General features: G+C 46.1%; 1 protein-coding gene across 1 annotated transcript in view; it reads right to left on the bottom strand.

The window, feature by feature from the left end:
- Positions 1-27,326, bottom strand: part of LOC142775985 (histone-lysine N-methyltransferase EHMT1-like) — a 273,651-nt gene that overhangs the window by 55,343 nt on the left and 190,982 nt on the right. The window contains exon 21 of the mRNA XM_075878664.1: positions 21,574-21,689. Coding sequence (XP_075734779.1) covers positions 21,574-21,689 — 116 coding nt within the window. The remainder of the gene's footprint in view (positions 1-21,573; positions 21,690-27,326) is intronic.

Genomic DNA, 27,326 nt, shown 5'->3' with positions numbered 1-27,326 from the left:
CAGTTCCAGGACTGGGGAAGACCGCAGCACTCTCCACCAAAATATAATGTAAATGCAAGGTAAACAGCGGTAGCGGCGTCGGCACTGAAGCACTGAAGCAGCAAGAGCAGGCCGAGTATACGGGCAGCGTCGCAGCAGCAATCAGGCAGTCCTAGCTCGTGCCTCGCGCCCACGTGTTGATGTCGCTGCAGTAGTGGGCATTCCTCTTCACTACAGAATACACATATGTGATTATCAGCAGATATGGTAGACAAATGCTATGACGTACAACGCTAGAGATTCACGCAGTCCCATGTGCATTGGCCTAAGATGACTTCAAGAATAAAAAAAAAGATTATTTTTCATCACGAATGATCAGACTGCTGGGCGTAATTTGACGTCATTCAGCTAGTCTCAGAAAGCCAACCTCCTCCGACAAAGATCTCTGTGCTGAAACTACACAACTTAACAAACTTCATTTTCCTTTTGCACCAACATTTTATGTGGCTAAGGCGTCCTGTGTATACTCCTAAAAACCCCTGCAGTGTACTCTAGAAAGGTGTGCATAAAAAAAAATCTTACAGGGTACCTTATGCATACACCTAAGACAACTCGAAGGCAAGATCCATTTTGTTTTTAATGAGATAGCAATTATATGGACATTCTCGACTGGATTTCGCCCTTGCCAGGCGTTTAGCCAGAAATTTTAAAAAAATTTGGTGGGAGGGTGGAATCACCTTGATTTGAAGGGGGGGGGGGGCAGGCAAAAGGTCATTTTTCCCTACATCCTAGATGCCATGGTGAAAAAATTTTGGAGGTGGGAGGGGCACATATTTAACGTGCCCTCCCCCCTCCCATGGCTACGCCACTGGCCGTTATGTTTTGTGTAATGTGCCAATCAATAACATCCCCCGACGCATTGTATTTACACGCAGGTAAAAGCATGCGAGCGAGGGTAATGAACACGGCTAAAGCAGACATAACAAGAGTTGACCTATCTCCTTTGCACTGATGGCGGATGCGATAACATCACTCTGCATGCCAGGCCTCCCATCGATTGTTACTCAAACAGAGAGGAACGAGCCACCCGGGTCCAAGGGACTGGAAGGATCAAGCTAGGAACGCGATGGGAAGGAGGGGGGCATTGTTTTGAACGTTGACATTAAGAATGTGATAGCTGGGGCAAGCACCATTGACGACTGGTATAGACCTGTGCGCCGATACCAAAATTGCCCGCGGCGGCGCACCGGTGGTTTCACCTTCGGCGGCAGCGCGGAAGAGGGGGCGGGGGGGGTATACTCCAGAGAGAGGAGAAGAGAGCAAAAAGTCATTTTAATTGCGAAAATGGAAAGAAATTTACCAATGCCATGATTATAAGCACCATCTCCTTGAGCAAAGATCTGTATTGCTAGATTCCGTTTCGGTTCTGTGCAGCGTGCCGGTGGTGTTCCGGGGCTCTGGAGTATGACGGTGGAAGCCGCCTTCATTTTCCTGTGCTGCACCTTGCCCTTTTTTGGCAGGAATTTTATAAGGGCCACGAAAACCACCATCTCCAGGATGGAAGTATCCGGTACAAAGAAGCGCCTCGCGAGCTTTCCACTACAGAAGGGAGCATGCGCTGCCAGATCTGCAAGGGGCGGATTGGACCCAACAATGCCTGTGCCTCAGTTTCTTATCAAGTCGATATCGTCCTAGCGACGTTACGAGCAGTTGTGAATACCTTTTGCCTTGACTAGCACGCACATGGTCAGTACTGAAAAATAAGGTGCAGAAAAAGAGCATCAGCATGCAGCAACATGTGACCGGGCGTTAAAGTGACGGGAAGTCGCTATAACCGAACGAATTTTGTCCGAAGGACAAGTAACATCGGATATAGCTGCACGGTGACGAATGAACAATAGCACAAGATTTCACGTGAAGTGCTGCACTCAAATGAGTGTAACATTCGTATGTCCCTTCACGTGTACTTATCTGACTCTCAGCAAGAACGTGGCTCACGTCCAAGCACATCCAACTGCTTTATGCCACAGTTACCCCAAAGCAAGTTACCATGGTGACAAAGCAAATAAAACACGATATATGAAGGACCTAACTATTATGAAGAGCCTTTATGCGATCAATATATATATATATATATATATTATTACAAAACTACATCATGCTGAAGAAGCAAGACAGACAGTGAGAAAGATGACGTGATTCTGGGATGTGGGGCGCGCTCTCGCTTGCCATCTCGGCTTAAGCTTGGCGTCGTGCAAATATATCTCAGCTGTCACCTCGTTTCTCTGAATGCCCTCCCGTAACATTTTGGTGGAGGGTGCTGGGTAGCAAAGCAGGACGGAGCTTTGCAGCGGACGCCAAGTTGCCACTTCTAACATGTCTACTGACAGAGATGCTGTGCCAACAGCCATGCCACGTGCATCAATGGCGCCCACCTCACCTGTGGTCATTGTGACCACTCCACCCCGTGATTCTGGCAACTTTTTGGGCACTGACGACGAAGACGTTGATGAGTGACTTCAACTCTACGAGCTCGTGAGTGAAAACCACAGGTGGGACCCAACCATGATGCTGGCAAACCTTATCTTTTACTTGAAAGGTACGGCCAAGGCGTGGTTCAACAACAATGCGGAAGAGGAAGAGCTCACCAGCTGGGACGTCTGTAAGACGAAGTTGCGCGAGTTGTTCGGCCAATCTGCCAGGTGCAAGCAGCCGCTAAAAAATAACTTGGTAACCGTGTCCGGACATCCACGGAGTCTTACCTGGCCTATATTCAAGATCTCTCGACCCTCTGCCGTAAGGCTGATACCACCTTGACCGAAGTCGACAAGGTTGCGCACGTACTCAAGGGCATCGCTGATAATGCCTTTAGCCTCCTTGTATTTAAAGGCTGTTCGACAGTTCAAGACGTCGTTAAGGAGTGCCGACGCTTTCAAGAGGCTAAAAGCCGTCGCATTGTCCACCACTTCACCAGTCTTCCTAACACCGCTGCAACGTCAACTTGCGAAAACCTCCGTTTTGAGACCCAGCCCAATCCATACTCTGCTGATATTACAAGGGTCGTTCGACGTGAAATCGAAGCAATGTCACCAGCACCCTTGAAGGTCCTGACGCCGAATGATCCTCAGCCCACCATATCCCTCATACAGAGCGTTGTGCGCCAAGAATTGGCAAACGCAGGCCTTCAGACAATCTGTTCTGTGCACCGACCCGATATCCATCCACCTATCTTGAACACCCGTCAGCACTACTGGTGTCCTGCTCCACGTACATCATGCATCTCCGGTACATCGACGGCCGTACCGTGGTTCTCCTGCGGAGCGTCAGATCATTTAAAAGGAAGTCGAGAAGATGCTCGCCAAAGATATAGTTGAGTCATCTTCTAGCCCATGGGCTTCCCCTGTTGTTCTTGTAAAGAAAAAGGACTACAGTTGGCGATTCTGTGTCGACTATCGACATCTAAACCGGATCACTAAAAAAGACGTCTACCCGCTCAACGCATTGACGACGCCCTGGATTGCCTTCATGGCGCTAAGTATTTTTCCTCCATCGACCTTCGCTCAGGGTACTGGCAAATTGCTGCCAACAACATGGACCGCGAGAAGACTGCTTTTGTGAGCCCTGATGGTCTTTACCAGTTTAAGGTCATGCTGTTCGGGTTATGCAATGCTCCAGCCACCTTCGAACGAATGATGGACACTCTCTTGCGCGGGTTCAAGTGGTCGATTTGCCTATGTTACCTCGATGACGTCATTGTATTTTCCCTAACCTTTAAAACACCTCAACCGCCTTTCCTCCATCCTTTCTCTTTTTCGTAACGCCGGACTGCAACTGAACTCATCGAAGTGCCACTTCGGACGCCAGCAACAATGTTGGGCCATTTTGTCGACTCCTCTGGCGTACGCCTTGAGATCCTGATAAACTTCGAGGTGTGCAAAACTTCCCCGTCCCGACCAGCACTAAGGAAGTCCGCAGCTTTTTAGGTCTATGTTCTTACTTCCGACGTTTTGTCAACAACTTTATGAACGTGGCCCGATCTCTTACGTACTTGCTGAAGAAAGATGTTTTATTCTCTTGGGGCGCTGCGCAGGCTTCGGCTTTCTCCAACCTCATTGTATTGCTCACACCACCACCTATTCTGGCCCATTTTGACATGTCTGCCCCGACAGAAGTCCGCACTGATGCCAGCGGCCATGAAATTGGTGCTGTTTTGGTCCAGTATCAAAACGGCTGCGCCCGCATTATCGCATATGCTAGCCGTCTGCTCTTTGCGGTCGAGCGGAACTACTAGATCACCGAACGGGAATGCCTTGCTCTAGTTTGGGCGGTTGGTGAATTTCGGCCCTACTTACATGGTCCCGCGTTTCACCGTCACAACTGATCACCACACCCTCTGCTGGCTCTCGTCGTTAAAGGATCCCACTGGGCGTCTTGGTCGCTGGGCACTACAGCTCCAAGAATATTACTACTCAGTGTCTTACAAATGTGGCCGTTTACACCATGACACTGAGTGCTTGTCCTGCCATCCAGTGGACCCCCCTGAGACTTTAGATGAAGCGCCACCATGTGCTCACTCTCTCTGCTTTGAGCAAAATCCGTGATGAACAGGGACGAGATCCCATCTTGCGTTACTTGCGTTATACTATTGAGAAGCTGAACTCTCCAATGCCCCATCTGTCTACTCGACTGTTTGTGCTTAAAGAAGGCATTTTGTACCGCTATAATGTCAACACAAATGGGCACGAACTGCTCCTTGTGGAGCATTCCCACCCACGTACGAGTGTTATCGCCCAGCTCCATGACGCCCCCACCACCGGTCACCTTGGTCTCTCTCGGACTTACGACTGCGTTCAGCGTTGATTTTACTGGCCCAGGCTTTATCACTCCGTGCACCGCTACGTCGTCGCATGCGACCAGTGCCAACGTCGAAAAAAAAAAAAAAAACACACCGTGAGTCCTGCCGGACACCTCCAGCCACTTGATCTTCCTATAGACCCCTTCTTTCGAGCTGGTCTTGATCTCCTAGCCCTTTCTCTCAGTCTACCTCCGAAAACAAATAGATAGCTGTCGCTACGGATCATACAACCCGGTATGCCATTACACGGGCTTTGCCAATCAGCTGTGCCACAGACGTTGCCGATTTCCTTCTGTATGATGTCATCCTCCATCATGGTGCTCCATGCCAACTCCTCACAGATCGTGGACGCTATTTTCTCTCCCGAGTTTTTGACGACCTGCTTCGCTCTTGCGAAACCAAACACGAATTTACGATGGCCTACCATCCACAAACTAATGCGCTTAGCGAAAGATTCAACCGGACTTTCACTGATATGCTTTCCATGTACGTCTCCTCTGACCAGCTAGACTGAGAAATTGCATTGTCCTTTGTTACATTTGCATACACTTCCTCATGCCACGATACCGCTGGGTTTTCACCATTCTATCTCTTCTTTAGCCGCAACCGAACCCTATCTTTCGACTCCATCTTTCCAAAAGCTGTTGATTCGCCGACTGAATACGCCCGTGACACTATCAACAGAGCTCCCAAAGCAGGTGAAGTCGCTCGGAAGCGCCTCTTAGCATTGCAAGAGCAACAAAAGCAAGGTTACGACGCATATCATCGCTACGTCTCCTTTGCCTCGGGTTCCCTTCTGTTGTTGTGGACCCCGACTGGGCATGTTAGTCTCTCTGAGAAGTTGCTTTCTCGATACTCAGGACCTTACCGCGTTTTGCGCCAGGTGACCGACGTTACCTAAAGCCCCTAGATGTTGGAAAGTAGCGACGCTCCTTTATCCACGCCGGCACTCTCTCGGCGCGCCGGCAACCTCCTCTTTTTTCACCCCCTCTTTTGCGGAGCCCGCGCATCCCAAGCGCTGAATGGCTGCGGCGGGCGATACCGCCCAGTCAGATGACCCTGACGTCACGAAAAGCGCGCGCAAGCAAACTTCGCGCGCTTTTCGTCAATCACGCACGCCATGAACCCTCCAGGCGCCACGCCAGCCCTGCCGCTCTGAACGTGTGTTTTTTTTTTTTTTTGCGTAGAATCGTGAGCTTCGTTTTTCGTGGCAATGCCTGGCTGTTGCGCGTATCAGTGCAGCAGCAGGTCAGAGAAAGGAGTAAGATTATTTTATATCCCCCGAAGAGATAGGAATAGGAATGCCGTGCGCAGAAAGCAGTGGATCCACAACATCGGGAGAAAGGACTTCGCCCCTTCTAAACACGTCGTTCTTTGCGAGGTTAGTGTTACCGATTTCGTTAAATCTCTAGATAAAGTCGTACGAAGATTTTAATGCTCTTTGCATCGCTGGACTCTCCGTTCAGTTTAATAGCGAGCACATATAAATATGGATATAGCTGGGTCTGAATGAGTCGCTGAGCTTTTTTTGTAATTCTCTGTGCCCTGAGATAGTTTTCTTGTGTTTTAGCGCGTGCGTTAGTTTTCTTAATGTGTGTAATTTGTAAATTAACGTGTGTAATTCCTACGCATGTGTGTGTGTGTGTGTGTGTGTGTGTGCGTGTGGGTGTGCGTTTATGTGTGTGCATGTGTGCGCCTGCGTGTATGCGTGTGTGTATGTATGCGACTGCATATGCGCGCTTATGTGTGCGCCTGTGTGTTCGTGCGTTTCTGTACGTCTGTATTCGCGCGTGTGTATGTGCTTGTGCGGACGTGTGTGCGTGCGTTTGTCTATGTATTCGCGCCGGTGCACGTGTGTGTGTGTGTGTGTATGTGTGTGTGTGTGTGTGTGTGTGTGTGTGTGTGTGTGTGTAAGCGTGCGCCTGCGTGTGCTGTGCTGCGTGTTGCGCATGTCTGCATTCGGGCGTGTGTATGTACGTATGCGCACGTATGTGTGTGCGTGTACGTGTGGGCGCACGTATGTGTGTGCATGTCTGCGCTTTGTCAAAGATGTACCGATCACGGAGGCAATGCAAAACCAGGTGGGGTGCCTCAGGACGTCACAAATTTTGGCGATCTGTAACGTTTTTGGTGACGTCACCAGATGATGACCTTTTTCATCACTATATATAGTCACCGACGCCACGGGACGCGAGACGCCTTCGACGCGGGTCCCCGACGGTCAATTTCCGCGTTTGATGAGGCAGCTAAGGCTTTCGTCTTAATAAGTCAATTAACAACCGCTCAATGATATCTTGGCAGCAGCCGTAAAGTAAATAGCCATACGCACGGAAGCAAAGTTACGTATCTGGTATATGTATGTATTATGCGTGTATGCTCATATAAAGAAAGAGCCACGTACGCGCTTTTCGTAATGGCTCTCTTCTGATAAACTTTACATCCTGAATTCTGTGAGTTAATTATAGCGTAACATAGTCTTAGAAGCTTCCATCTGAGCGGTGGGTTTTGCTTTTTTTTTAACAGACTGAGGTAAGTCCCAAAGTTAATGGAATGCAATATCTCGTCGTTTCATCGTGACGGAAGCCAGGCACGCACGGTGACTTCTATGCTTGCTTTTCGCCAACACAACATGAATTTTACAAAGCGACACTGCAGCACTAATCAAGTTCCCGTCTATACAATGTGCTGCCTACATTACATGCGCTTAATACACATCCGCGTTACAGACAGCCGAAGCAGCGACGGAGAGGTAAACCGCTAAGCCGCCAGCTGGTATGCTCATTTTTTCGAAGCGCTTCCGCTCGTATTTATCGAATCGTCTTAAAAAATATGTCTGCCATAATGTTCTATGAGAAGCCTACTTTCGTCACGACTCTTTCTTAAGGGACATATTCTCGTATAATGCTTCAAGAAGCCGATTAAACAAGCGCGCGCATTGAATCTAATGCGGCTGCAGCGAGCCAGTGGAGGGTTCAGCGTGCCGTGCGCACCGCGCCGGCCGGGAGAGGGGAGAAATCCGAGAAGAATTGAGGAGGAAAACGCGCGCGCGGAGGAGAGTGTCGCTACTTTCTAGATCTAGGGGCTTTAACGTTACCTACGAAATAGCCCCGCTGAAGTCGTCATCTCCATCTGCTTCACTGTCTACTGATTGATTGATTTGTGGGGTTTAACGTCCCAAAACCACCATATGATTATGAGAGACGCCATAGTGGAGGGCTCCGGAAATTTAGACCACCTGGGGTTCTTTAACGTGCACCCAAATCTGAGCACACGGGCCTACAACATTTCCACCTCCATCGAAAATGCAGCCGCCGCAGCCGGGATTCGAACCCGCGACCTGCGGGTTAGCAGTCGAGTACCTTAGCCACTAGACCAACACGGCGGGGCGGCTCCACTGTCTACAGACATTCTTCATGTCTCCCGCCTTAAGCTCTACCACTCCTCAACACCACAGAAAGCACCGAGATGGTGCTTCTGCACAACCGGGGGTCATGTTACAAGATTACATCACGCTGATGAAGCAAGACAAACAGCGAGAAAGACAATGTGATTCTGAAATGTGGGGCGCGCTCGCTTGCCATCTCGGCTTAGGCCTGGCGTCGTGCAAATATATCTCAGTTGTCACCTCGTTTCTCTGGGTGTCTTCCCGTAACAATATATATGTATATTTATTTATTATCAAGGAATAATGTACAATGTACATACATTGCGCCATTGACTTCACGATTGAAGGCATCAGTTTTTTGGAGGGGGGGGGGGTAGCTGTGGGGGCAGAGAGCTGCATCGTAACACTTATGTGACGATTTTTTTTTTTGCTCAAAAAATTGGACACCATGACACTTGGTTCGTTTTCTTTAGTTATGCACTTAGTTATTTTCACGCACGAGTAGATGCCGAGGAAATAAAGCGCACAAATCTGCAGATATATTTATCTGCCTAAGCGATGAAAGACTCATATAGAAGCAGTAGAGAAAACAATGTCGTTTAAAGGGTACCATGATATGGGAAAGATAGCGTTTACTACAATAAATAAATATATAACTCTCAACACCTCCACACCACCTGTGGTTCGAGAACAACCACTGCGATTAACGCAATCCAAAATCATTTAACTGCTAATTACACTCTTCCATGACGGTGATTGATTGATATGTGGGGTTTAACATTTCAAAACCACCATTTTATTATGAGAGACGCTGTAGTGGAGGGCTCCGGAAATTTCGACCACCTGGGGTTCTTTAACGTGCACCCAAATATGAGCACACGGGCCTACAACATTTCCCCCTCCATCGGAAATGCAGCCACCGCAGCCGGGATTTGAACTGCGGGACGGTGACAATGTGAGGCGCAATGTGAAGTACGTGAAATATTCGTTGGAGTAGACCAAGCAAAATGTGTGTCTAATCTCATTAAGAAGCACGAACATGTAACCAATAATTGCAAAAGGCTTCAGTACATCGTCGGCTTCAACCCACTGCTGAACACCGGACCACACATTTCAGCTTTCGCTGGTTAACTATTTGTACGGAGTGCTTGGGTAGTGAATTTTTTTTGCTCCTGTCGCTTGCTGAAGCTCATATAGATTCGTACCATAACCTTGAGGAAAATTGGGCAGTGCAGTCGTTCAACTATGGTGGGAATGATGGGAAGTATACAGTTAGGATCGAATTACATTAGTTAGCGAATTGCCTACAGGTGTTCTCAGTTTCAATTTGGTTCTGCGCGCAGCAGCTTCACCCGGCCTACAGTGTTCACAGGCGTGCGTATATGTGTTTGTCGGGGAGCGGCGCAAGGAACGGTGTCTTCTTGAAAGTGGCGGAACCATACTAGTTTTCCTGGTTTAGGCAACATTGCAAATTTACGGCTGGTATTTGATAGTTTTGACAAAGTGTCATTCACGTAATGATCCCCATTAATATATAGTCCCAAATTTACCAAGAAAACTGCATAGAATTCACTTTATTGTCTGTACAATTCTGTTTCCGCCAGACGCACTAACGCGGCTGCAAAACGACGAAACTACGTGAACGCCCCTCAACGATCCGCTGAACCTCCCGGCGTTAAAAATATCTGTTCTGCTGTGTACTGGAAGGTCTTTACAGTGGAGTAAGTGATCCATTGTATACTAACTATTGCTTTCACGATCTTTCTGCGCATGAACACACGTGCCTGCCGTTGGTATTAAAAAATATGTTTATTACTTATTGTTCTATACAGTATTTTTATTTCCATAAATTTATTATGCATTTCTGAGTTCTAAACGCATGTTTATTTTCACCATTTCAAAAAATTCTTCATTATTTACTAGCGCCAAATTTCGAGAAGAATTCCTAGCAGTGTATAATACCCCAGTCCGATTGAATTTGTCCCGGTTTTGGGTCAATATCAAAGTCGCGCAGAGTTCCTGCAATCAGCTTTGTATTTGAAAGAATGAAACAAGTCTTTATTGATAATAAGTTCATGTCATTTTGTTTTATTCTTGGTGAAAAAGCGCCGCAAATGCCAAAAACTAAATCCACCCGAAGTAGATATGAAACTTCTATTTTCCATCAATCCCATTGTGGTTGGAGAGTCTGGTGTCTAGCCTGTTCGTGCATACCTTAGAAACTATAAGGACCAAGCGTTCATACAACACATACACAAGCAAACAAATAAGACAACCCCTCACACTGGCTTGTAGTCATCATGTGTTTTTTGGAGGCAGGGTTTCTCGATTCCAAGCCATGGTGGTCGAAGCGCCGCTCAATCGGCTTTGCGTGCTCCACACAAACATTTCAAAAAATTATTTGAGTCCCAGCACACGACAAGACAAATTCATGCGCACACACACACACACCCATGCATCAAACACGCACAGCGCTGCGTGTGCACGTGTGTGTGTGTGTATTTGCGCTCAAATTAATTTTTTGCAATGATCTTCCAACTAGCCCAACAACAAGTTGTTCTACTCGCATAGATACCCGCTCCAGATTCCACTCTAGGTTTTGTGTTATAAAATTTCGGCTGAAACTGTGGCCTTCTCAATCAGCATCAGCAGTGCGCTCGCCGATCACCGAGGACACTGTGATGTGTAAACACTCTCCGACTTTTGTCGTTTTGGTAAAAGCGGGAATGACCGGTGTGGCCAGAGCCTTCAGTATTGTACAGTGTTGTGCGACTTTACCGCGGGAGGTTAGTGCACTCACAGCGTCGACGTGAGATAAAAAAAAAACGACGAGCGCCGCGCCGCCTGTATGCCGCGGCGGCGGCATGCCAGTCTTGAAAATTTCGGCGCAGGCCGCCGAGCGGCACGAGGAAACCAGGCGGCAGCGGCGGCGCACAGCTCCAGGCTGGTATACCTTTCTACCTTGTACTCTTAACCAAAACAGACTGTGCGAAAAGTGCTTCACTTTCTAGAGCGGCCATATAAGGGTATGCACTAAGCCTTGATCACAATGCAGCTACACCATCGATGCGCCATTTCGGAGGTCCATTCGTACGGGCCGTTCGTGCTCTACAGATAGAATCACACTAGTCTAGAGCAGCAAAGCGCGTCCCTTTCGACACTGGTGTTGGCCGCGGCTTGCATCTTACGTGAGCTATAAGCTTCCGTTGATGCTTACATTACAGCACAAGGGCCTAAAACACGCACTACGACCATGTTTGGCAGCTTTAAGGAGTCTCTTTTTACATATTTCTGAAGAAAACATCGGCTGGAGCGGACGGCTGGGCGCTCTAGACAAGTCTGATTCCATCTGTATGTGCATCAGCATGCAAGAGATTTTTAGGGGGCCTCTAGTCGCCCATGTGGCGGATATCCAATACCACGCGTACAGCAAATTTTTGCAAGTGTGCGGACCTTGGAAATCGCAACACCGCCCCTTGTGCTTCTCATGGATGACATCAAGCCTTACTATTTGGTGTAAAAATACAATTTCTTGGTATCGCATTCATTGCTAAGAGCGTAAGCACACCTGGCAACAGAGAAATTCGTAAAACCCCCTAGCAAAAAAAAAGCTGGAAGGGGGGAGGGGGTAATTACAGACTCTTTTTTTTTTTTAGTTTGTAACTGCAATAGATTTGCCTTTAGCGACAAGCATAACGATGTTTTGTCATCATACGTCAGATCGACGCACTGAACTCTTTCCCCCCATTTTTGGCCCTAAAAAAAGGAACAAAAACATCGCAAAAAACAAGGGGGGTCCCAAACGCAAGCACAAACATCAGCAATGTGCTCTCATAATGGCTTGGAGTGGCCGAACACACAAGGGTAGGGTTTCCCACTAAGTGATAGTCTCAAAGGGGGAGCGCAAATGCTCCCGAAATTTCGAGTCACCAAAACAACTAGCAAAAAATCGATTTCCGTCAAAACAACTCCCGTATGTTTTCACATGTGAACAGGTGGGACGGTGCAGCTGGCTGCTGTGAAAGCGCGGGTCAAAGCTTTGGCTTTGCTCGCTACTAGATTCCTTGAACAGAAAAACCAAAACGCTTAATTCTAGCCTTTTTTACGTCTTTACTGCCTTTAATGTGCCGCTGCGTCAGCCACGTGCACGCAGAGCTCGTAGATCGCTATCGCATCGCCGCTATCGCAGTTTTGTGCGTGGCGGTTTCGGAAAAATGGTAGTTTTGCTTTCAATCCACGTGCCTTCAAAACCAAGTCGTTTTATGCTATCTATGATCGCAACTGGCGCAGTTTGTGGAAAGCAGCTTCGGTTTGACTGGTCGAGCGTTGGCCATGCGCACACTTTTCAGAGTTCTGTCAGTAGCGTCATCACCATAGACGATTGTGTCGAACGACCCCAGTTTTTTTGGTCCACGGCAGCTATGGCAACAACAACCATACGCACTGTAAAAGACAGTGCGTGCGCCGGTCGCAGGCGTGCCAGTGAAGGTTCGAGCATGCTGCTCTCGATCAGTCTTCAATCGACGGTTTCAGTACTAAAGCTCATATCATGTGCCACAATAAGGAAAAAGTGTTCAGAACATTCAAACTTCACGAAAATTCACACATGAATTTGGCTAGGGAATTTCACGAATTTGGATTTGCCGCAACTTCGCATCACTCTCTACTGTACGTTTAGATGAACGCCTCTCAAATTCTTTTATAATAAAATGCAGTGGGCTCGCAAAAAACCTAGAATGAACTGACCTGCATTTTTTCCTATGCAACGAGATCTCACACACAAATTTTGATTTCCGGGAAATTTTCATGGCAACCGTACACACGGGAGGAACAGTTGAAATCCGGGAGTCTCCCGGACAATGCGGGAGACTTAGCAGGTATGTGATGATAATAACACCAATACATATTGTTCTTTCCTGGTGGCGAAATATAGTACAACACCGCTTTTTGTGGCCTCCACGACTAGCTACGGAAATGCGCCGTACACAATCGCAGAGGCCACGTAATTTTACTATATTTATTTTTTTAATAGGAAATAAAATATTTTTCATAAAATTCCAGGCAAGATTAGTAAAATGGTAAGCACGGTCGGAATTTGTACACTTTACGGGAAAAGCGAAAGAGTTGGCCGGTATGCATAAGTGAAACTAACAAATTGTATCTTATTTTAGATCCGATATCGTGTAACTCAAAAGAACGCTGGCGAAAGGGACAATAATCACTCTAGCTGCCGAAGCTTTCGTGCTGTCAGTTATCTAATTCCGAAGCAGATGTTAGCAGCATAGAAAGTTAACGAGCAGTCTCATTATGCCTCGTAATAGCGCACGCAAGCTACTTTCAAGCGGTGCACCCTCCACCCCTCCCTTAAAAACTAAGTAATAAATGCGATGCTGTCATGTTCATTTTTTTTTTCTTTAATCATCGGCTATTGACCCAGGAAAGCGAGAGGCGAACGTATAACAAGGTGCAGCCGCTTGACAGGCTTTTCGAAACCAGAGCCGCCAGCGATGTCCTCAATATAACTGCGCGTATTAAAACCGAATTGCGGCTGCTTCAACCAGGAGGCATACTTTTATAAGTGAGATGACATTTTAAAATAAAGCATGCGAGAATTTTCAACTCCTCATCTAGCAATCTCGAGTGCTTGGACCCTAGCAACCTCGAGTTCGAAAGGGCAAGGTCTTTTATGGGCTTTTACCGCTATAGCAATTATAAACGTGGATGTGCTAGTGGAAGAGATTATAAAGCAGTTCTTTTGTATGACGATTCATGGATAAACTATATTGGAAGAAAAGTTTCAATGCATTTCACAGTTCACGCGCTCTTCTGTGGACACGAAGCATGGCGAATTCGACCACGATGCTCAAAAATAAACCCGACAGACATTCTGGCAGCCCACTTGCAGTTAGTAGTGAAAATTGCTTTATTACATGTCACACAACTCCTCAAACGAACTATCAACAGCGTTCCTAGAACGGACGACGTTCGCCGATGAATCACCGCCACAGTTTCACGCTACCGATTGAACTAGACATCACAAGCCCCTGCGTAAAGCGCGTATCACAATCAAGCGGGCTTGCACAACAGAGTTGCACCGCTACCAAACATAGCATTGTGAGTTTTAGGATGCACGTGCGACCGCTATTTATTCAGCCTTATAAAATAGGTATGTGATTGTGAGTTTGGTGGCCCCCACTACAGTGGCAAGAATAGGGAAGTGTGATGAATGCGCCGGCTAGCGCATAGCGCCGTGGGAGGAAACCGCCTGATGGCACTGGCACACTTTTGCACGTCACCCAAGGCGGCGATGCGCTGCGCAGAGATGGGAATGAACCACGCGTGCAGGCAATGAGAAAAATTTTTTAAATATTTTTTTTGCTAGTGCATGGTCTCAAATGACGACCGAGAACTTATGTTTTTAATCAGCTTCTAGAATTACAGCATACCTACGTGAGTGCGCGACTCAACCGAAGTATCGATGGGGTGCCGAAAGTGAGCGCATGACGGCATTGAGACATTTTATCGGCGTAAAGTGGTAGAAGAATGGAACCATGAATTCAGTTGTGAGCCATTGCTTGCAACACCTTCCATGATGAACCATTATTTCCTCAAGCACTAATCAGTAAATAAAACCCCATCATTCGTAACATGCATGGCTCACTATAGCTACTTCTGTTAACGCATAATCAAACTCAAAGACGAGAATCACGAGTGGTATCTGGATGAAAACATTTCATTTTCTACACACTGGTCATACAACGCGTCTAGGAGTAATGACTCACTATCTGTTTACATCAATGCATTCTTAATAATTGGTCGTGCGTCTTTTTATTATCCCCAAGTAAAAAAGTTTTATAGTTCACAAGCGCCCCACAGAACATTGTTTCCCTTGGGCTGCGAGCATAGGTGACGCACCTGAGCGTCAAGTACTTCCCTCTTTTTACAGGAAAATGCTCGCTCCTTGTGGAGTGCTTTTGTGTAAAAACGGGTGAGCAGAAAAAACTTGGTCACTTGATTAGTGAGGCTCGGTCTATGTTGTGCGCAGCCCAGTGTGACTTTTTTTTTTTGAAAGCAGGAAACAAGTTCTTCCAAGCTGTCACTGTGAAGCTTGTTGTAGCTAAACCACTTTGAAAAAGTGATTTCAAGAAAGTCTATAAATGCGAAGAACTTCTCCGAAAAGCCTAACCATAGGCATCTGCACACGTGGTCCAGCGGGGGTGGGCGCTAAAACTGCTCTATACATTTACTAGGCGGTGGGGCACTCGATTGATCACCTAAAAGGGGGGCACAAAATCTGCTTCATATAGTGATTTAATAGGGAGTGGGGGGCGCTGCAATAAACCTTCACCCCCACTCCCTCGAACATGAATCCTGCGCATTGCCTATGGGCCTAGCCCTTTCAATGCAGACAATGTCGCCGTTCACAGTGTGCTCAAAGTGTGCCAGGAGATGTACCTTTTGTCGAAGTGCAGCTCACAAACAACCGAGTTTTCTTGAAACAGCTTGTCAGCGTGCGGAATTGCTCGCCGTCACTACGCAAACAGAGCTTTATCCTTTGGAACGCCGAACAACTCATGCTTCTTTTTAGCTGACTTGTAGCCTGTAGTGCACCCCAGAATGAAGCAATGACTGTTTTCACGCGATGAGAAAGCATACAGAAGCATTAGTGTTGGAGTGCTATGGCAATAAAATAAACAAAAAATGAGGACGAACGCGCCCAACGAAACTGTCTGACACATGCAAACAACGTATAAACGACTGCACGCGCCCCCACGCGGCTCCTCCGCACAGGCTTTAGTGCGCATCGTAGGCGCCGCTTGTTGCTCATCAAACTTCCCTATTCTAAGTAAAACTTCTTTTGGGCCTAGTTGGTTCATAGCCATAGAATATACTTTTACAGCGCAAACATAAAACGATCCACAAGTTCCCTATTCTAGCACCATACCCTCCGAACAAGGTGCACATGTATTGACGCACCGGCGTGGCTATTGCCGGTGATAGACACTCCCAAATCCGACTTTGGCGCGGTTTGATGCAATTTTTGTTGATATTATCAGGATGGCACAGTAAATCTGATTCGGCACACTTTGGCGCAGTTGGTGCAGGAGTGGGATCACTGGGAATATTTCTTCCGATATGCCTCACACATTTGTTGACAGACCATGGGCAATCCATGGAAAAACTGGCAGCGCCATGTGGGCTGCCAACACATCGCAGAGAACTATGCCGCATCTATGCACCACATGACTTGTCAAATGCGCCCTCAAGCGCCTTGGCATCTTCTTGCACTCACGCCGCTCATGCCTGTTCACCATACTCTGCGAACTGTGGTGTCTGCAATTTACAACGCTGCCCAAGGAATGCCAAGATACTACCATTACTCCAGCAACAGTACAGCACTGCTTTCAAGCAGCAAGCCATCCTCTACGCTGAGTAGGAAAGCAATGTTGCCGAAGGGTGCAAGATCGATGTGTCAAAAACATACATGGGAGAATGGAGAAAACAAAGAATTAAGATCTTTGCATGCGCTGCTACATGCTGTTCCTTTTGTAGACCACAGTCTGGACGATTACCCTGCTGTTGAAGAGGTGGTTCGAGAGTTGGTTCACGACGTGAAAAGCAGGAGCATGAGTGTGTGCTACGATGGTGTTGAAGCAAAAGCGTGTACTGCAAGAAAGGGTGTGTGCATCCTAAAGACTGAGGTCAATGTATCCAAGCAATGGTTCAGGAACTTCATGAATGGGTCAACGATGCCTGGTATGGACTGCCAAGTTCCAACCAACATGGTCTGCACGACATTTTTACCGTACATGCGGCATCTCAGTGCACTCAAACCTCGTTATAACGTAACAGGATATAACAAAATAATGGATATAACAAAGTAAATAGAATTCCCCTTGAAAGTGCCCTTGAGAAGCATGCATTTTAAACCTCATTATAACGAAATAAAATTGACCAGTAAATGGCTATAACAAACGAAATTAGTCTATCAAATAGTCTATAAAAAAACAACCATAGTGTGTTGAGTATATCGTTTTCTGCGGAGTTTGACACTCCTTCGGCACAGCTCTTTCAAAACTACTGTGCTGACCTTACAGCCACGCCACGTGCGGCCGAGAGAGCCGCCCTCTTCACACAGCCAGCGGAAAGGATTGAGGAAGTGCTGAGCGGGTCACATGACTGAGAAGTGGAGTCGCGGTGCAAACCGATTTCCCTTTCCGCGCCTTAAAGGTGACGGCAATGACTGCGTCTCTACTGCAACCCTCTGCACTGAGAAAGAAGGACTCTCGGCGACAGCTTTTTTTTTCCCTCTCTCTCCGCACGCAGCCTTGAAAAGAGAAGGGTCTCTACGTGCAGAGACAGAAAAGGGAGAACCGTGGCACAGGCGCGTCACAGACCGGCATTTGAGAGAGAGCAAACAATCTACCACAGTATTTTCTTTCCTTTTCTTCTCTTTTTTTTCTTCGCGCGCAGCGTTGAGAGGTGCCGCTGTGGGATTGGGCACGGTGCTGAGAGCATTTTCGGAGCGTGGTATGTTCGAATTAACTGCCGCAAGTGCTTGCGCGATCGAATTACAGGGCGTTTTCGCCCATTGGAATACATAAACAGGGGAACCCAAATTATACGACTTTAAGGGGACCACGCAAAACAGTCGTATAAATAATCCGGGCGTTGTATAATCGAAAAACTAAAAATATAGCAATGACACTGAGCCTTGCCCCAAAAAATGGGTATAGACCGCCTGCATAAGCCCACGGCACGACCTTGTGCCTCTGCTAGAAAGGTAGATTAAATTATTCTTGTCAGCGAAAGCTAATGGCAGTGTAACTTAGTTGAAAGAGGTGCGAGTGAATCTCTATTCTCAAGTTTAAAAAGAATTGAATCCAACACGCATCTTTCTACCGATAAATAGAGTCCGAAAATTGCCTGCACGTGAAAGTGAAAAATTAAACCGTGTTGCCAATAGCCTCCCGTCAGAAGAGTCAGACACAGTGTCATCGCTATCACATATGGCAACCGACCACAAGTGCATAGAATGCCTTCGTGTGCGACTGAGCTATCCACGTTGCGATTTGTGGCCTTGTGAAGTGCAACTAGTCATGTCCCGTAGTTAGTATGAACGTCAACGTGAAGTGAAAGTAATCTTTCACAGTGAAAACAGCTGCGTTGTGCCCTTATGTGTCCACAAGACTGTGACTGCGAGTGCGACAGAGGCGGGAGATCAGCTGTATGTCGACCAGAAAATGTTTCCATGGACTGAAAACATGTAAATATCAGCTTTTAGGCCGGCTGCAGCTACTTTGTGGGGATAGATCTTGACTAGGTAGCGACCCCAGATACGTGCGCACGCAATTGCGCCGTTTGTAGAAGCACATGAACTTCCGGGAGAATAAATTTTCCATTCTAAGACGACATCCGTCTTGCTTACTTTTCCAATCGTCAACCTAGGGGAACGCAACTTTATATTTTGCACTCGTGAATACAGTCGAGCCTACTTATAACGAACCTGAGCCTGACGCGGCATCCGTTCGCTGTATCCCGAAGTTCGTAGTAAATAAAACACAGCTTTTAAAAAAGTTGCGAGTGAAAACACAAACTTTTTTGCCCAAAAAAGTCCGTGATGCACTTGTTTCGAAGAGTAGAAGCGGTAAGGGCGGTTTCTAGTTTATTTCATACACTAGAGACCGCCCATACACTTTTTTCATTGAGGCGCGAGGCATAGGCTGCATGAAGAACTGGCTCCAAAGTTTCGTCGTTCTCGCAATTTCATTTCTCCAAATCGCTTTTGCCACGTACATCGTTCCCAATGCCCTAATCCGTGCACGGTTCCGCGGTGTTGGCATCATCATCGACCGTAATGAAACTATCGCAACAGATGTTCCACTCTTTCTCCCATGTCGGAGTCGACGGCATGCTGCCACAAATCGCCACTTAACTGATTCAGTTCAGAAGCTTCAGGCTTGGCATCGGGCCTGACGTCGACAAAGTCGGTCTCGCAAAAACAGTTTCGCGCGCCTGTAGCCATCACCGCCACCCACGGAATATACCCCATCTCCACAACCGAATACCGGGACGCCTGAAGCAGCAAGTTGGCTGCCAGTTGGTCAACACCTATGCTTTGCAGAGCAAGTGCTCTGCAATACGGCACCTACCGCGCGAATTACGCTCAAGTCAAGCGGTCACACTTTCGATGTTTTGTTGAGCAGCAGGAAAAAGCGTGCAAGTCCTCCCATCTGCCATCCTGATCACACACGCACACCAAGAGCGAGCAAGACGCAAACATGCAACACACATGCCAGAATGCGCGGAACAGCTCTCGGCCCATTTCTAGTCAGAAAACGAAACTAACTCGAGCGAGCGTGGCTGGCGCGTGGAGCAGTGGAGACGGGCGAAGGGGTTGCGATCAAGAGAAGAGAGCAGATTTGCGAGAGAAGGGCAAGGAGTTGCGATACAGTGAAAAGAGGGGAGGACACGGCGGGAGGGCGACCTTGAAAGCCAAAAAAGGCGGGAAGAAGGTAAGTCAGGTAGCTTGCTTTGAAAAGTCTGCGAAACGTGCAACTCGTCCATAGAAAAACTTGAAAGAGTGTCTACGCGCGCAGAGGTCAAAGCATGGCCGCCTAGATCTGGGCGCACGGCAGTGTTCAAAGAGTTGGTGGTCGTGGTCAAAAAATCGTTTTGTTGCGCCGGCGGACGTGCGTAGCCTCACCGACTTCGATATTTCGCGATTCGTTTCGCGCAAATTAACAGCCGTTTCCACGCTTCCGCATGCGTGCAGAAGGTACGCTGAACCGAGTGCGAAGTGAGCGAGAACAGGTCCTAAACACAAAACGAATCGCCAATTATCAGAGTCGGTGGGGTAGCGTGCGTGCGTGCACTAGACGCAGACGATCAGATACAGTCGGTGGCCGACGATGTTGGCAAATGGTCCGGTCACACCAGGCCGGTGACGCCATTCACAGAACCAGTGATCAAAAACAGAGGAGATGGCCGACCGGTCTTTCAAAGAGCAGTGGCAGTGTGAAAACACGGGCCTCTTCTGGCGATGCGGGGTGCTCCGAGTAGTGGGGGGGACAAAGCACAGAGGGGTGCGTAACAAAAAGCGGTCGAGGAGAGCAGAAACTACAGGGGCGCGAAGGAAGGGCCGGCGTTTAACAATAAGAATGTATGGGCACCTCGTCGATGCCTGATTCGTGGTCGAAAGTGGTTTCTCAGGAAGTCAGCTGTGCACCGACCCTGTTCACTGTAACAGATCAATGGCGCTCAGAGGCATTCGTTGTAAGTGCGATTTTGTGCCATTGAACCGATGTATATTTTCACGTACATGCGGATATTGTTCGTTTTAAGTGGGGCCGTTATATGTGGGCTCGACTGTATTTGGTCCACGCTTGATTCGAGTCAAGGCATTCTTTTTCCTTTTGGACGAAATCTGAATGTCGTTGTAAGATGCGAGGTCGGCGTAAAACTGCGTTGTATAACCAAGGTTTTTAATACATTATTCCTACGGGGATTTCGCCAGGACCTAACCGATTCATCGTAAAATGTGGGTCGTCGCGAAACCGGGGGACATATAATCGAAGTTCCACTGTAGCTTTGGGACCTCAGTGTGAGTTCAGATTAACCGGAAGTTCGAATTAAGCATGCTGTCATTTAGGCTTAGCTTTGCGATAAGCAAAGCCAAGAACGCTGCATAGTGCGATTAATAGGCACCTACTTTTTTTTTTTTTTGTTTGAAATAACCAACTTTAACGTGGCCGAATCTTCTTTTTCGTGAAGACACCATTTGCAGCGTGCAGCGTCAATAGCTGTTGCCACTTGCCCGCAGTGGCTATATTACGGTATGCAGAGTACGGCACGCAAAGGAACTCAAGTGAGAGGGGAAAAAAAACTTTTTAACATGTTCTTTAACAAATAAAAGTAGCTATCAATGACATACTAAACTTTCAGCAATAGAAACACAAGCAGCGACACAGAGACTTTGGTTAGGCTGAATATATTGAAAAAAAAAAAAAAAACATCCGTGCAATGCAGCAGGCCGAGTGACCAAGAATAATCTTGGGTCATAAACGGTCCGATGCCGTGTAAACAGGTGGACTTATGAACTTTGGCGCAGTTGGCGCGAGCTGTACTCAAATGTGCGCACCAAGGTGCAAGGATATGAAATTGTAGCAAAATGTCACAATTGGCACAGTTAAACCACTAGTGATCATAGACACTCTTGAACAGCTACTGCATTTTCTATTTATTGCTGGCATTTATTTATTGGTGACTCAATACAACATGTACAAAGAAAGGACACAAGGAATGTGAAAAAAAAAAAGGAAATGAAAGAGAAAATATAGGACACAGAACATACGTGATGCCTTTCTGTACAACTCGGTTGCTGCAGTCATTCCAGCAGGTGCAGGCCTGGTTGCACTCAAACAGCATTGGAGGATCCAGTAGATTGAAATCCGGAACAAGAATGCCATTCTATAGAAAAGAATATAAATGCTACTGAACGAGCTTGTCATTTTCCCATCATCAATAGTTTAGCAATCTCCCCCTCTCCACCTCTATCAGTTTTTCTCACACCTTTCAACATTAATTCTCTTAAACTGCACCCCAAACTGGCCTCATGCCTTTCATTTCTGCCCCCATTTTCTGCACTTACAAGAGCTCTACAAAATTTCTCTTACGCATATAGTCTGAAAGCTTTGCCAATCTGCAGTAAACATTTCTCTGAATGTCTGAGCTGAACATTATTGTCCTGCATGTAGTAGCAAATTTACAATTGCATTAAAGAAACAGCCCAGAATGGGTTGATCTCTTCATAACAATGTAGCCCAGAATGGGTTGATCTCTTCATAACAATGTATCACCAGCTATAAAGCAAGCAGCGCGGACTACGCAGCAAGCAGGCTGCACTCAACGAGCATTTATATGATTTTATGAATGCCATGCTGACAAATGACCTTGAAGTCGACATGTTCCTTTGTTGTGTAGGTATCACTGCAACCGTCAGGTGCCACCTCCCTGTGGAGGTGCCACACATGTATGTGCAGGAACTGGCAGCCAGTATGTTCAAAGCAAAAAAAAAAAAACAGCTCAAGCCCAAGACGCACGGCATCGTGATTTAAAAAGTGGTGCGTTATTCTCTCAAGTTTGACACTTGATCGATTACACAAAATTTTCAGACATGTGACACAACAAGAAAAAAAAATGCACGCTTTTTTTTATTTCTTGCTTCTCAGAGCCACAGTTACATCATACATAGCTCTGAATGATTGTAGAAAAGCTTTTAGATGTAAGCAATCATACCAGGGCTCCTAATTATAATGCAAATGTTAAACTGATTACACATGTATGCAGGGCAAGATAAGCTACAACCAGTAAAATCTAGTAGTCCCTTCCCACATTTAGAACACTGAATACTATGGCAAAGCTAACTTTACGTGCATTGCAGTGAGGGTTAACCACAGTTCCTAGCAGAGATAAAGATAACATGCCGAACCATAAATAATTGAAGTCACACAAACTGAGTGGCGTCCCCTCTTTTAAAGAAGTCACGAAACAAAAATGAAGATGCTCAGTTGTAATTTTCCCTACTTCAATTAGAATTAGACATGCCAATTTTGAAAGTTTTTGCACAATATCCAGTCTTTAATTAATGATGCCAGTTAAAATTATAGTTTCCTAAAGCTCCTAAACAATCATGCAGGCATACCAGCCACCATAGGCACTAACATGTTTCGTCAGTGAAACGTCATGACTAGAGAAGTTATACACAGAGCATTAGCTTTCTTTTGCTACAAAATGAAAGATTTATAATAACCAAGGAAAGAAAAAAAAACAGCAATTTTTGTCTTCTGAGTTGGTATACTATAGAAGTGCAGCAAGTGATCTGCGTTGTTCTGGTTTCAAGTACATCCGGGCTCTATCTCATTAGAGTACCCAGTCATGTGTTACCTTCGCTCACTCAGGGCCACGTCCCAGTGTTTTTCTTATTGGTTGCTTTAGATTGTGTTTTACGGCGTGTTTTGGGGGGCTTTTATGAGCATTGTCTGACAGTGCTGCACAACTTGACAAAGTGAAAACAACGTCCGCGGCGGCTTTATGGTGCTGCAATCGAGATGCTATGGTGCTACGAACTTCAGTCAAGTATTGCTCAGCAAACATCGCTGCGTTGCCATGTTTTGTCGACGACAGGGTTTTTTTATTGGCTGACTTAAAAGGGCCCTGAAACACTTTTTCAAGTAAACATGTAATGAATTCACTGAAAGAGCTCATTGCTTCATGAATTCAACTCCGCAAAAATTTTAAAAATCTGTCCAGTGCGAGTGGAGTTACAAAGATTTGATGCATACTGCAATTGCATTCTCTCTTTTCTCGTCCTGACGAAAGCGCTGGACGCTAAAAGAGAGAGATGGCAGGAGCAAAAAAAAAAAAAAAAATGTGACGCACGCCACGTGACTTCGAGCACTTTTTTTTTTTTTCGAATGCGCGGCTTTTTCAGTGTGATCGCGCGCGTAGCGTGGACAAGTGACAATCTCCTTCGGCGATCTCTGTAACGACCGAACGCGCCATGTTCAAATCAGCCAATGGCTAATAGATGGAATCTCTATGAGTCATTATTAGCATTTTCCGTCATTTGTCCAGAGAAGAGAAAGCAATCTTTAGCCGACTTTGATAACTTATTGTGAATTCCAGGCCGCGTGCTGCGCTATAATAATTGGCTCGCGTGTTGTCGGGAGCCTCTACTACCAATCGGCAGCGTTTTCTGACCTTGCTCAAAAAGTGTTGCAGGGCCCCTTTAAGTGGAATTGAACCTGGACGATGAGACGAGTTGAAGTATAGTGTTGAATGGACGGCCAAGATTCTGAATGCTCATGTAGGTGAAAACAACCGCTTCAAGTCAGAGGGTAGAGTGGAGGGTCCTGTAGCAAGCTGTTGGGGCTCCTGAAGACCAGAAAATTTTTAGAACTACTGCCCTTTAGTATTTTAATTTCGGGTGGGGTTAGGGCTGTTTATCCAGATATTTTTCACCACACCTGTACAACCAGGAGGACTGGTCGGAAATTGCAGGTTTCCAAGCAAAACAGGATAGTGGAGCAGGTAGGCCAATGTGAATTAACTTGTTTGATTTATATGCGGAGTTCAACATCTCAAAACCATCATATGATAATGAGAAATAACATAGTGAAGGGCTCCGGAAATTTCGACCACCTGGGGTAGTGTGCATACGAATCTGAGCACACAGGCCTACAGCATTTTCACCTCCCTTAAAAATGCAGCCACCGCAGCCGGGATTCGATCCCCAATCTGCGGGTCAGCCGTAGAGTACCTTAGCCACTAGACCACCGCGGTGGGGCAATATAAGATAACTTAAAAGGTGCTGTTCAGCCCCTTTCATTCTAACAACATAATTGTACAACAAGCTTAAGAATAATGAAGCATTTCAGTAACAATGTAGTGACTTGGCACTTAGAACTCTATCACTGCAGCTTCCTATGTACACGTGCCTGAACTCCAAAATCTACAAAAGAAAAAAAACCTCTCCGAACTTGGATTTATGTAAGCACCACAGCAGTAATGACTTATTTGTCTTAAAAGAACACACACGTCAGTGCTTACACATTAGACAATAACATTTGAAATCTCCTTTAAGATCTCTTGTATCTTATACAAAAGAGCAAAAAAGTCCAGAAAAAGATGAACAGAGACCCTTTTTACGCACACAACATTTCACGAGTAACCTAGCAATGCCAAAGCGTCACAATGCTTCAACCTCTTACACCTTGTTAGGAATGAAGGTAAACACCTTAAATGCTTTAACTGTCCCAAAACTGCTTTAGACGAGCCAAGCTCGTCCTAGCGAAATAGGTATTCCCCTGTAGTATTCAAGACGAGAAACCCTAGTCTATGGCTAAGATTGTGTGTCATCCACTAGATGTCAGCATTTACTAGACTATATTAAAGCCCCTATAACTTGAAAGTAGCGACACTCCCCTCTACGCGCGCGTTTTCCTCCTTGGTTCTTTTCAGACTTTTACCCTCTTCTGGCCAGCACGGCCATGAACCCTCCACTTGTTCACTGTAGCCACCACATTAGAATCAATGCGTGGGCTTGTTTATTCAGCTCCTTGACGCATTATACCAGGTTCTGTCAATTGAAAAAAAAAAAACTACCTGGACGAAAATAGGATTTAAGTAGAAGACAGCGGCTGATATATTGTTAATGCGCTTCAATAAATACAAGCGGAAGTACTTGAAAAAAAAATTAGTACCAACTATCGGCTGAGCGGTTTACCCCGTCTATGCTTCTGCTCTTCATAACGTGGAGGTGTTGATTGATTGATTGATATGTGGGGTTTAACGTCCCAAAAACACTATATGATTATGAGAGACGCCGTATTGGATGGCTCCGGAAATTTCGACCACCTGGGGTTCTTTTACGTGCACCCAAATCTGAGCACACGAGCTTACAGCATTTCTGCGTCCATCAGAAATGCAGCCGCCGCAGCCGGGATTCGATCACGCAAGCTGCGGGTCAGCAGCCAAGTACCTTAGCCACTAAACCACCGCAGCGGGGCAACATGGAGGCATGATAAGCACTTTAATGTAAGTGTATAAGGTTTACACTGAACTTTTATCATTTACTGTGTTCCTGATAAGCTCAAAGAAGGTAGTCTAGAAAGAATATGCGCTTTAACTAATGAATTTAGCGGTAGACCCGACGCACTTTTATACCTACACCGACGCGAAAATTCATGCCGTCTTACCAAAAAGCCAGAGTGCAATTAATGCACGTTCCTGTATTCAGTGCGCACACTCACATGCAAGCTAGCGCGCGAATCCATGCACAAGTGCACGCATGCACGCGCACGAATTCAGACATACACAAACACACACGCAGGCATACACATACGCAGATATACATGTGAGCGTGTGAGGTGTTAACAGAGACATACCAAACGTACACACTCACATAAGAATACACATAAACTCGCACTCGCACACACAACAGCACAAATACTGACATACACAACTGCAAGCAAATGCAGGTGCACACACAAATGCACACACGTGCAGGCACACACACACATACATAAACAAGCACGTAGACACACACATGCATTCATAAGTACAAGTTAGGAATTACACACGTTAGCTTAAAAAGCGAAAACTTTGAAAATTAACACATGCAAGAAAACATAACAAAGCTTTGTCAAGGCACAGAGAAAACAACATAGCACTAAGAAAAAGCTATATCCACATTTAGATGTGCAGTGATAGAAGCGACATTTTGCTTTTTGGAGCAAATTTTGGAGCAGAAAAAATTGTGCTTTGAATCAGCCTTAAGTGTGTTCGGAGCAGACAAAAATGCTCTAGCTTAGGGTTGCCATTGGTGTTTTCGAAGCAGATGCACATAAAAGACTCCTGAAGTCTAAAACATCACTTAAGCATCCAATGAATATACTAATTATTAAACATGCCGTATGCTAGTATGAAACTAGTATACAAGCAGTATAATTGGCGAAAATCATGGGGGGGGGGGTCAATGAGTTTGGACTTTTCTTGTGTTCAGGTTGGGGAGGAATCCCCTTGCAAGCATCTCACTCGAGATTTTGCTTTAGCACATGATATAATTGAGTTAACAGTTCAAAATGGCGCAACTAAATTTTTAAAAAGCTTTTTATCTTTTACTGCGTACCGGTGTTAAATGCCCCTCAGCTGTGTGAACTATGCAAATCGAAAAAAGGTGAAAAAAAGAGACTGAATAGAACAATGCTATTGTACGAACTCAGACCCCATGCTCGTTTTTTTTTTATTTTATTTGAAAGCATGATTTAATTCTTATATAAATAAAAATACAACCCATACTAAAAATACATATTGGACACCATGACCCGGTATGTGTCACCCCTTAAGATTTTTCTGGATTTGCGCCACTGAGTAGCATACTACGATGATTGTGCGTACAGCTTGCCTTTGGTTTTGCTTAGGCTCACGGGATGGTCTCATGGTTAAACTTTATTCTTTTGAGTTCGCTAACAACATTTCGGAGCAGGCTTAAAGCAGTTACTAGTAAATATTGCACTTTGGAGCAGCATTTACCCTTTGGAGCAG

Source organism: Rhipicephalus microplus, chromosome X (genome assembly GCF_043290135.1).
Source record: "Rhipicephalus microplus isolate Deutch F79 chromosome X, USDA_Rmic, whole genome shotgun sequence".
Taxonomy (NCBI): domain Eukaryota; kingdom Metazoa; phylum Arthropoda; class Arachnida; order Ixodida; family Ixodidae; genus Rhipicephalus; species Rhipicephalus microplus.
This window is presented reverse-complemented; position numbering and strand designations above follow the sequence as displayed.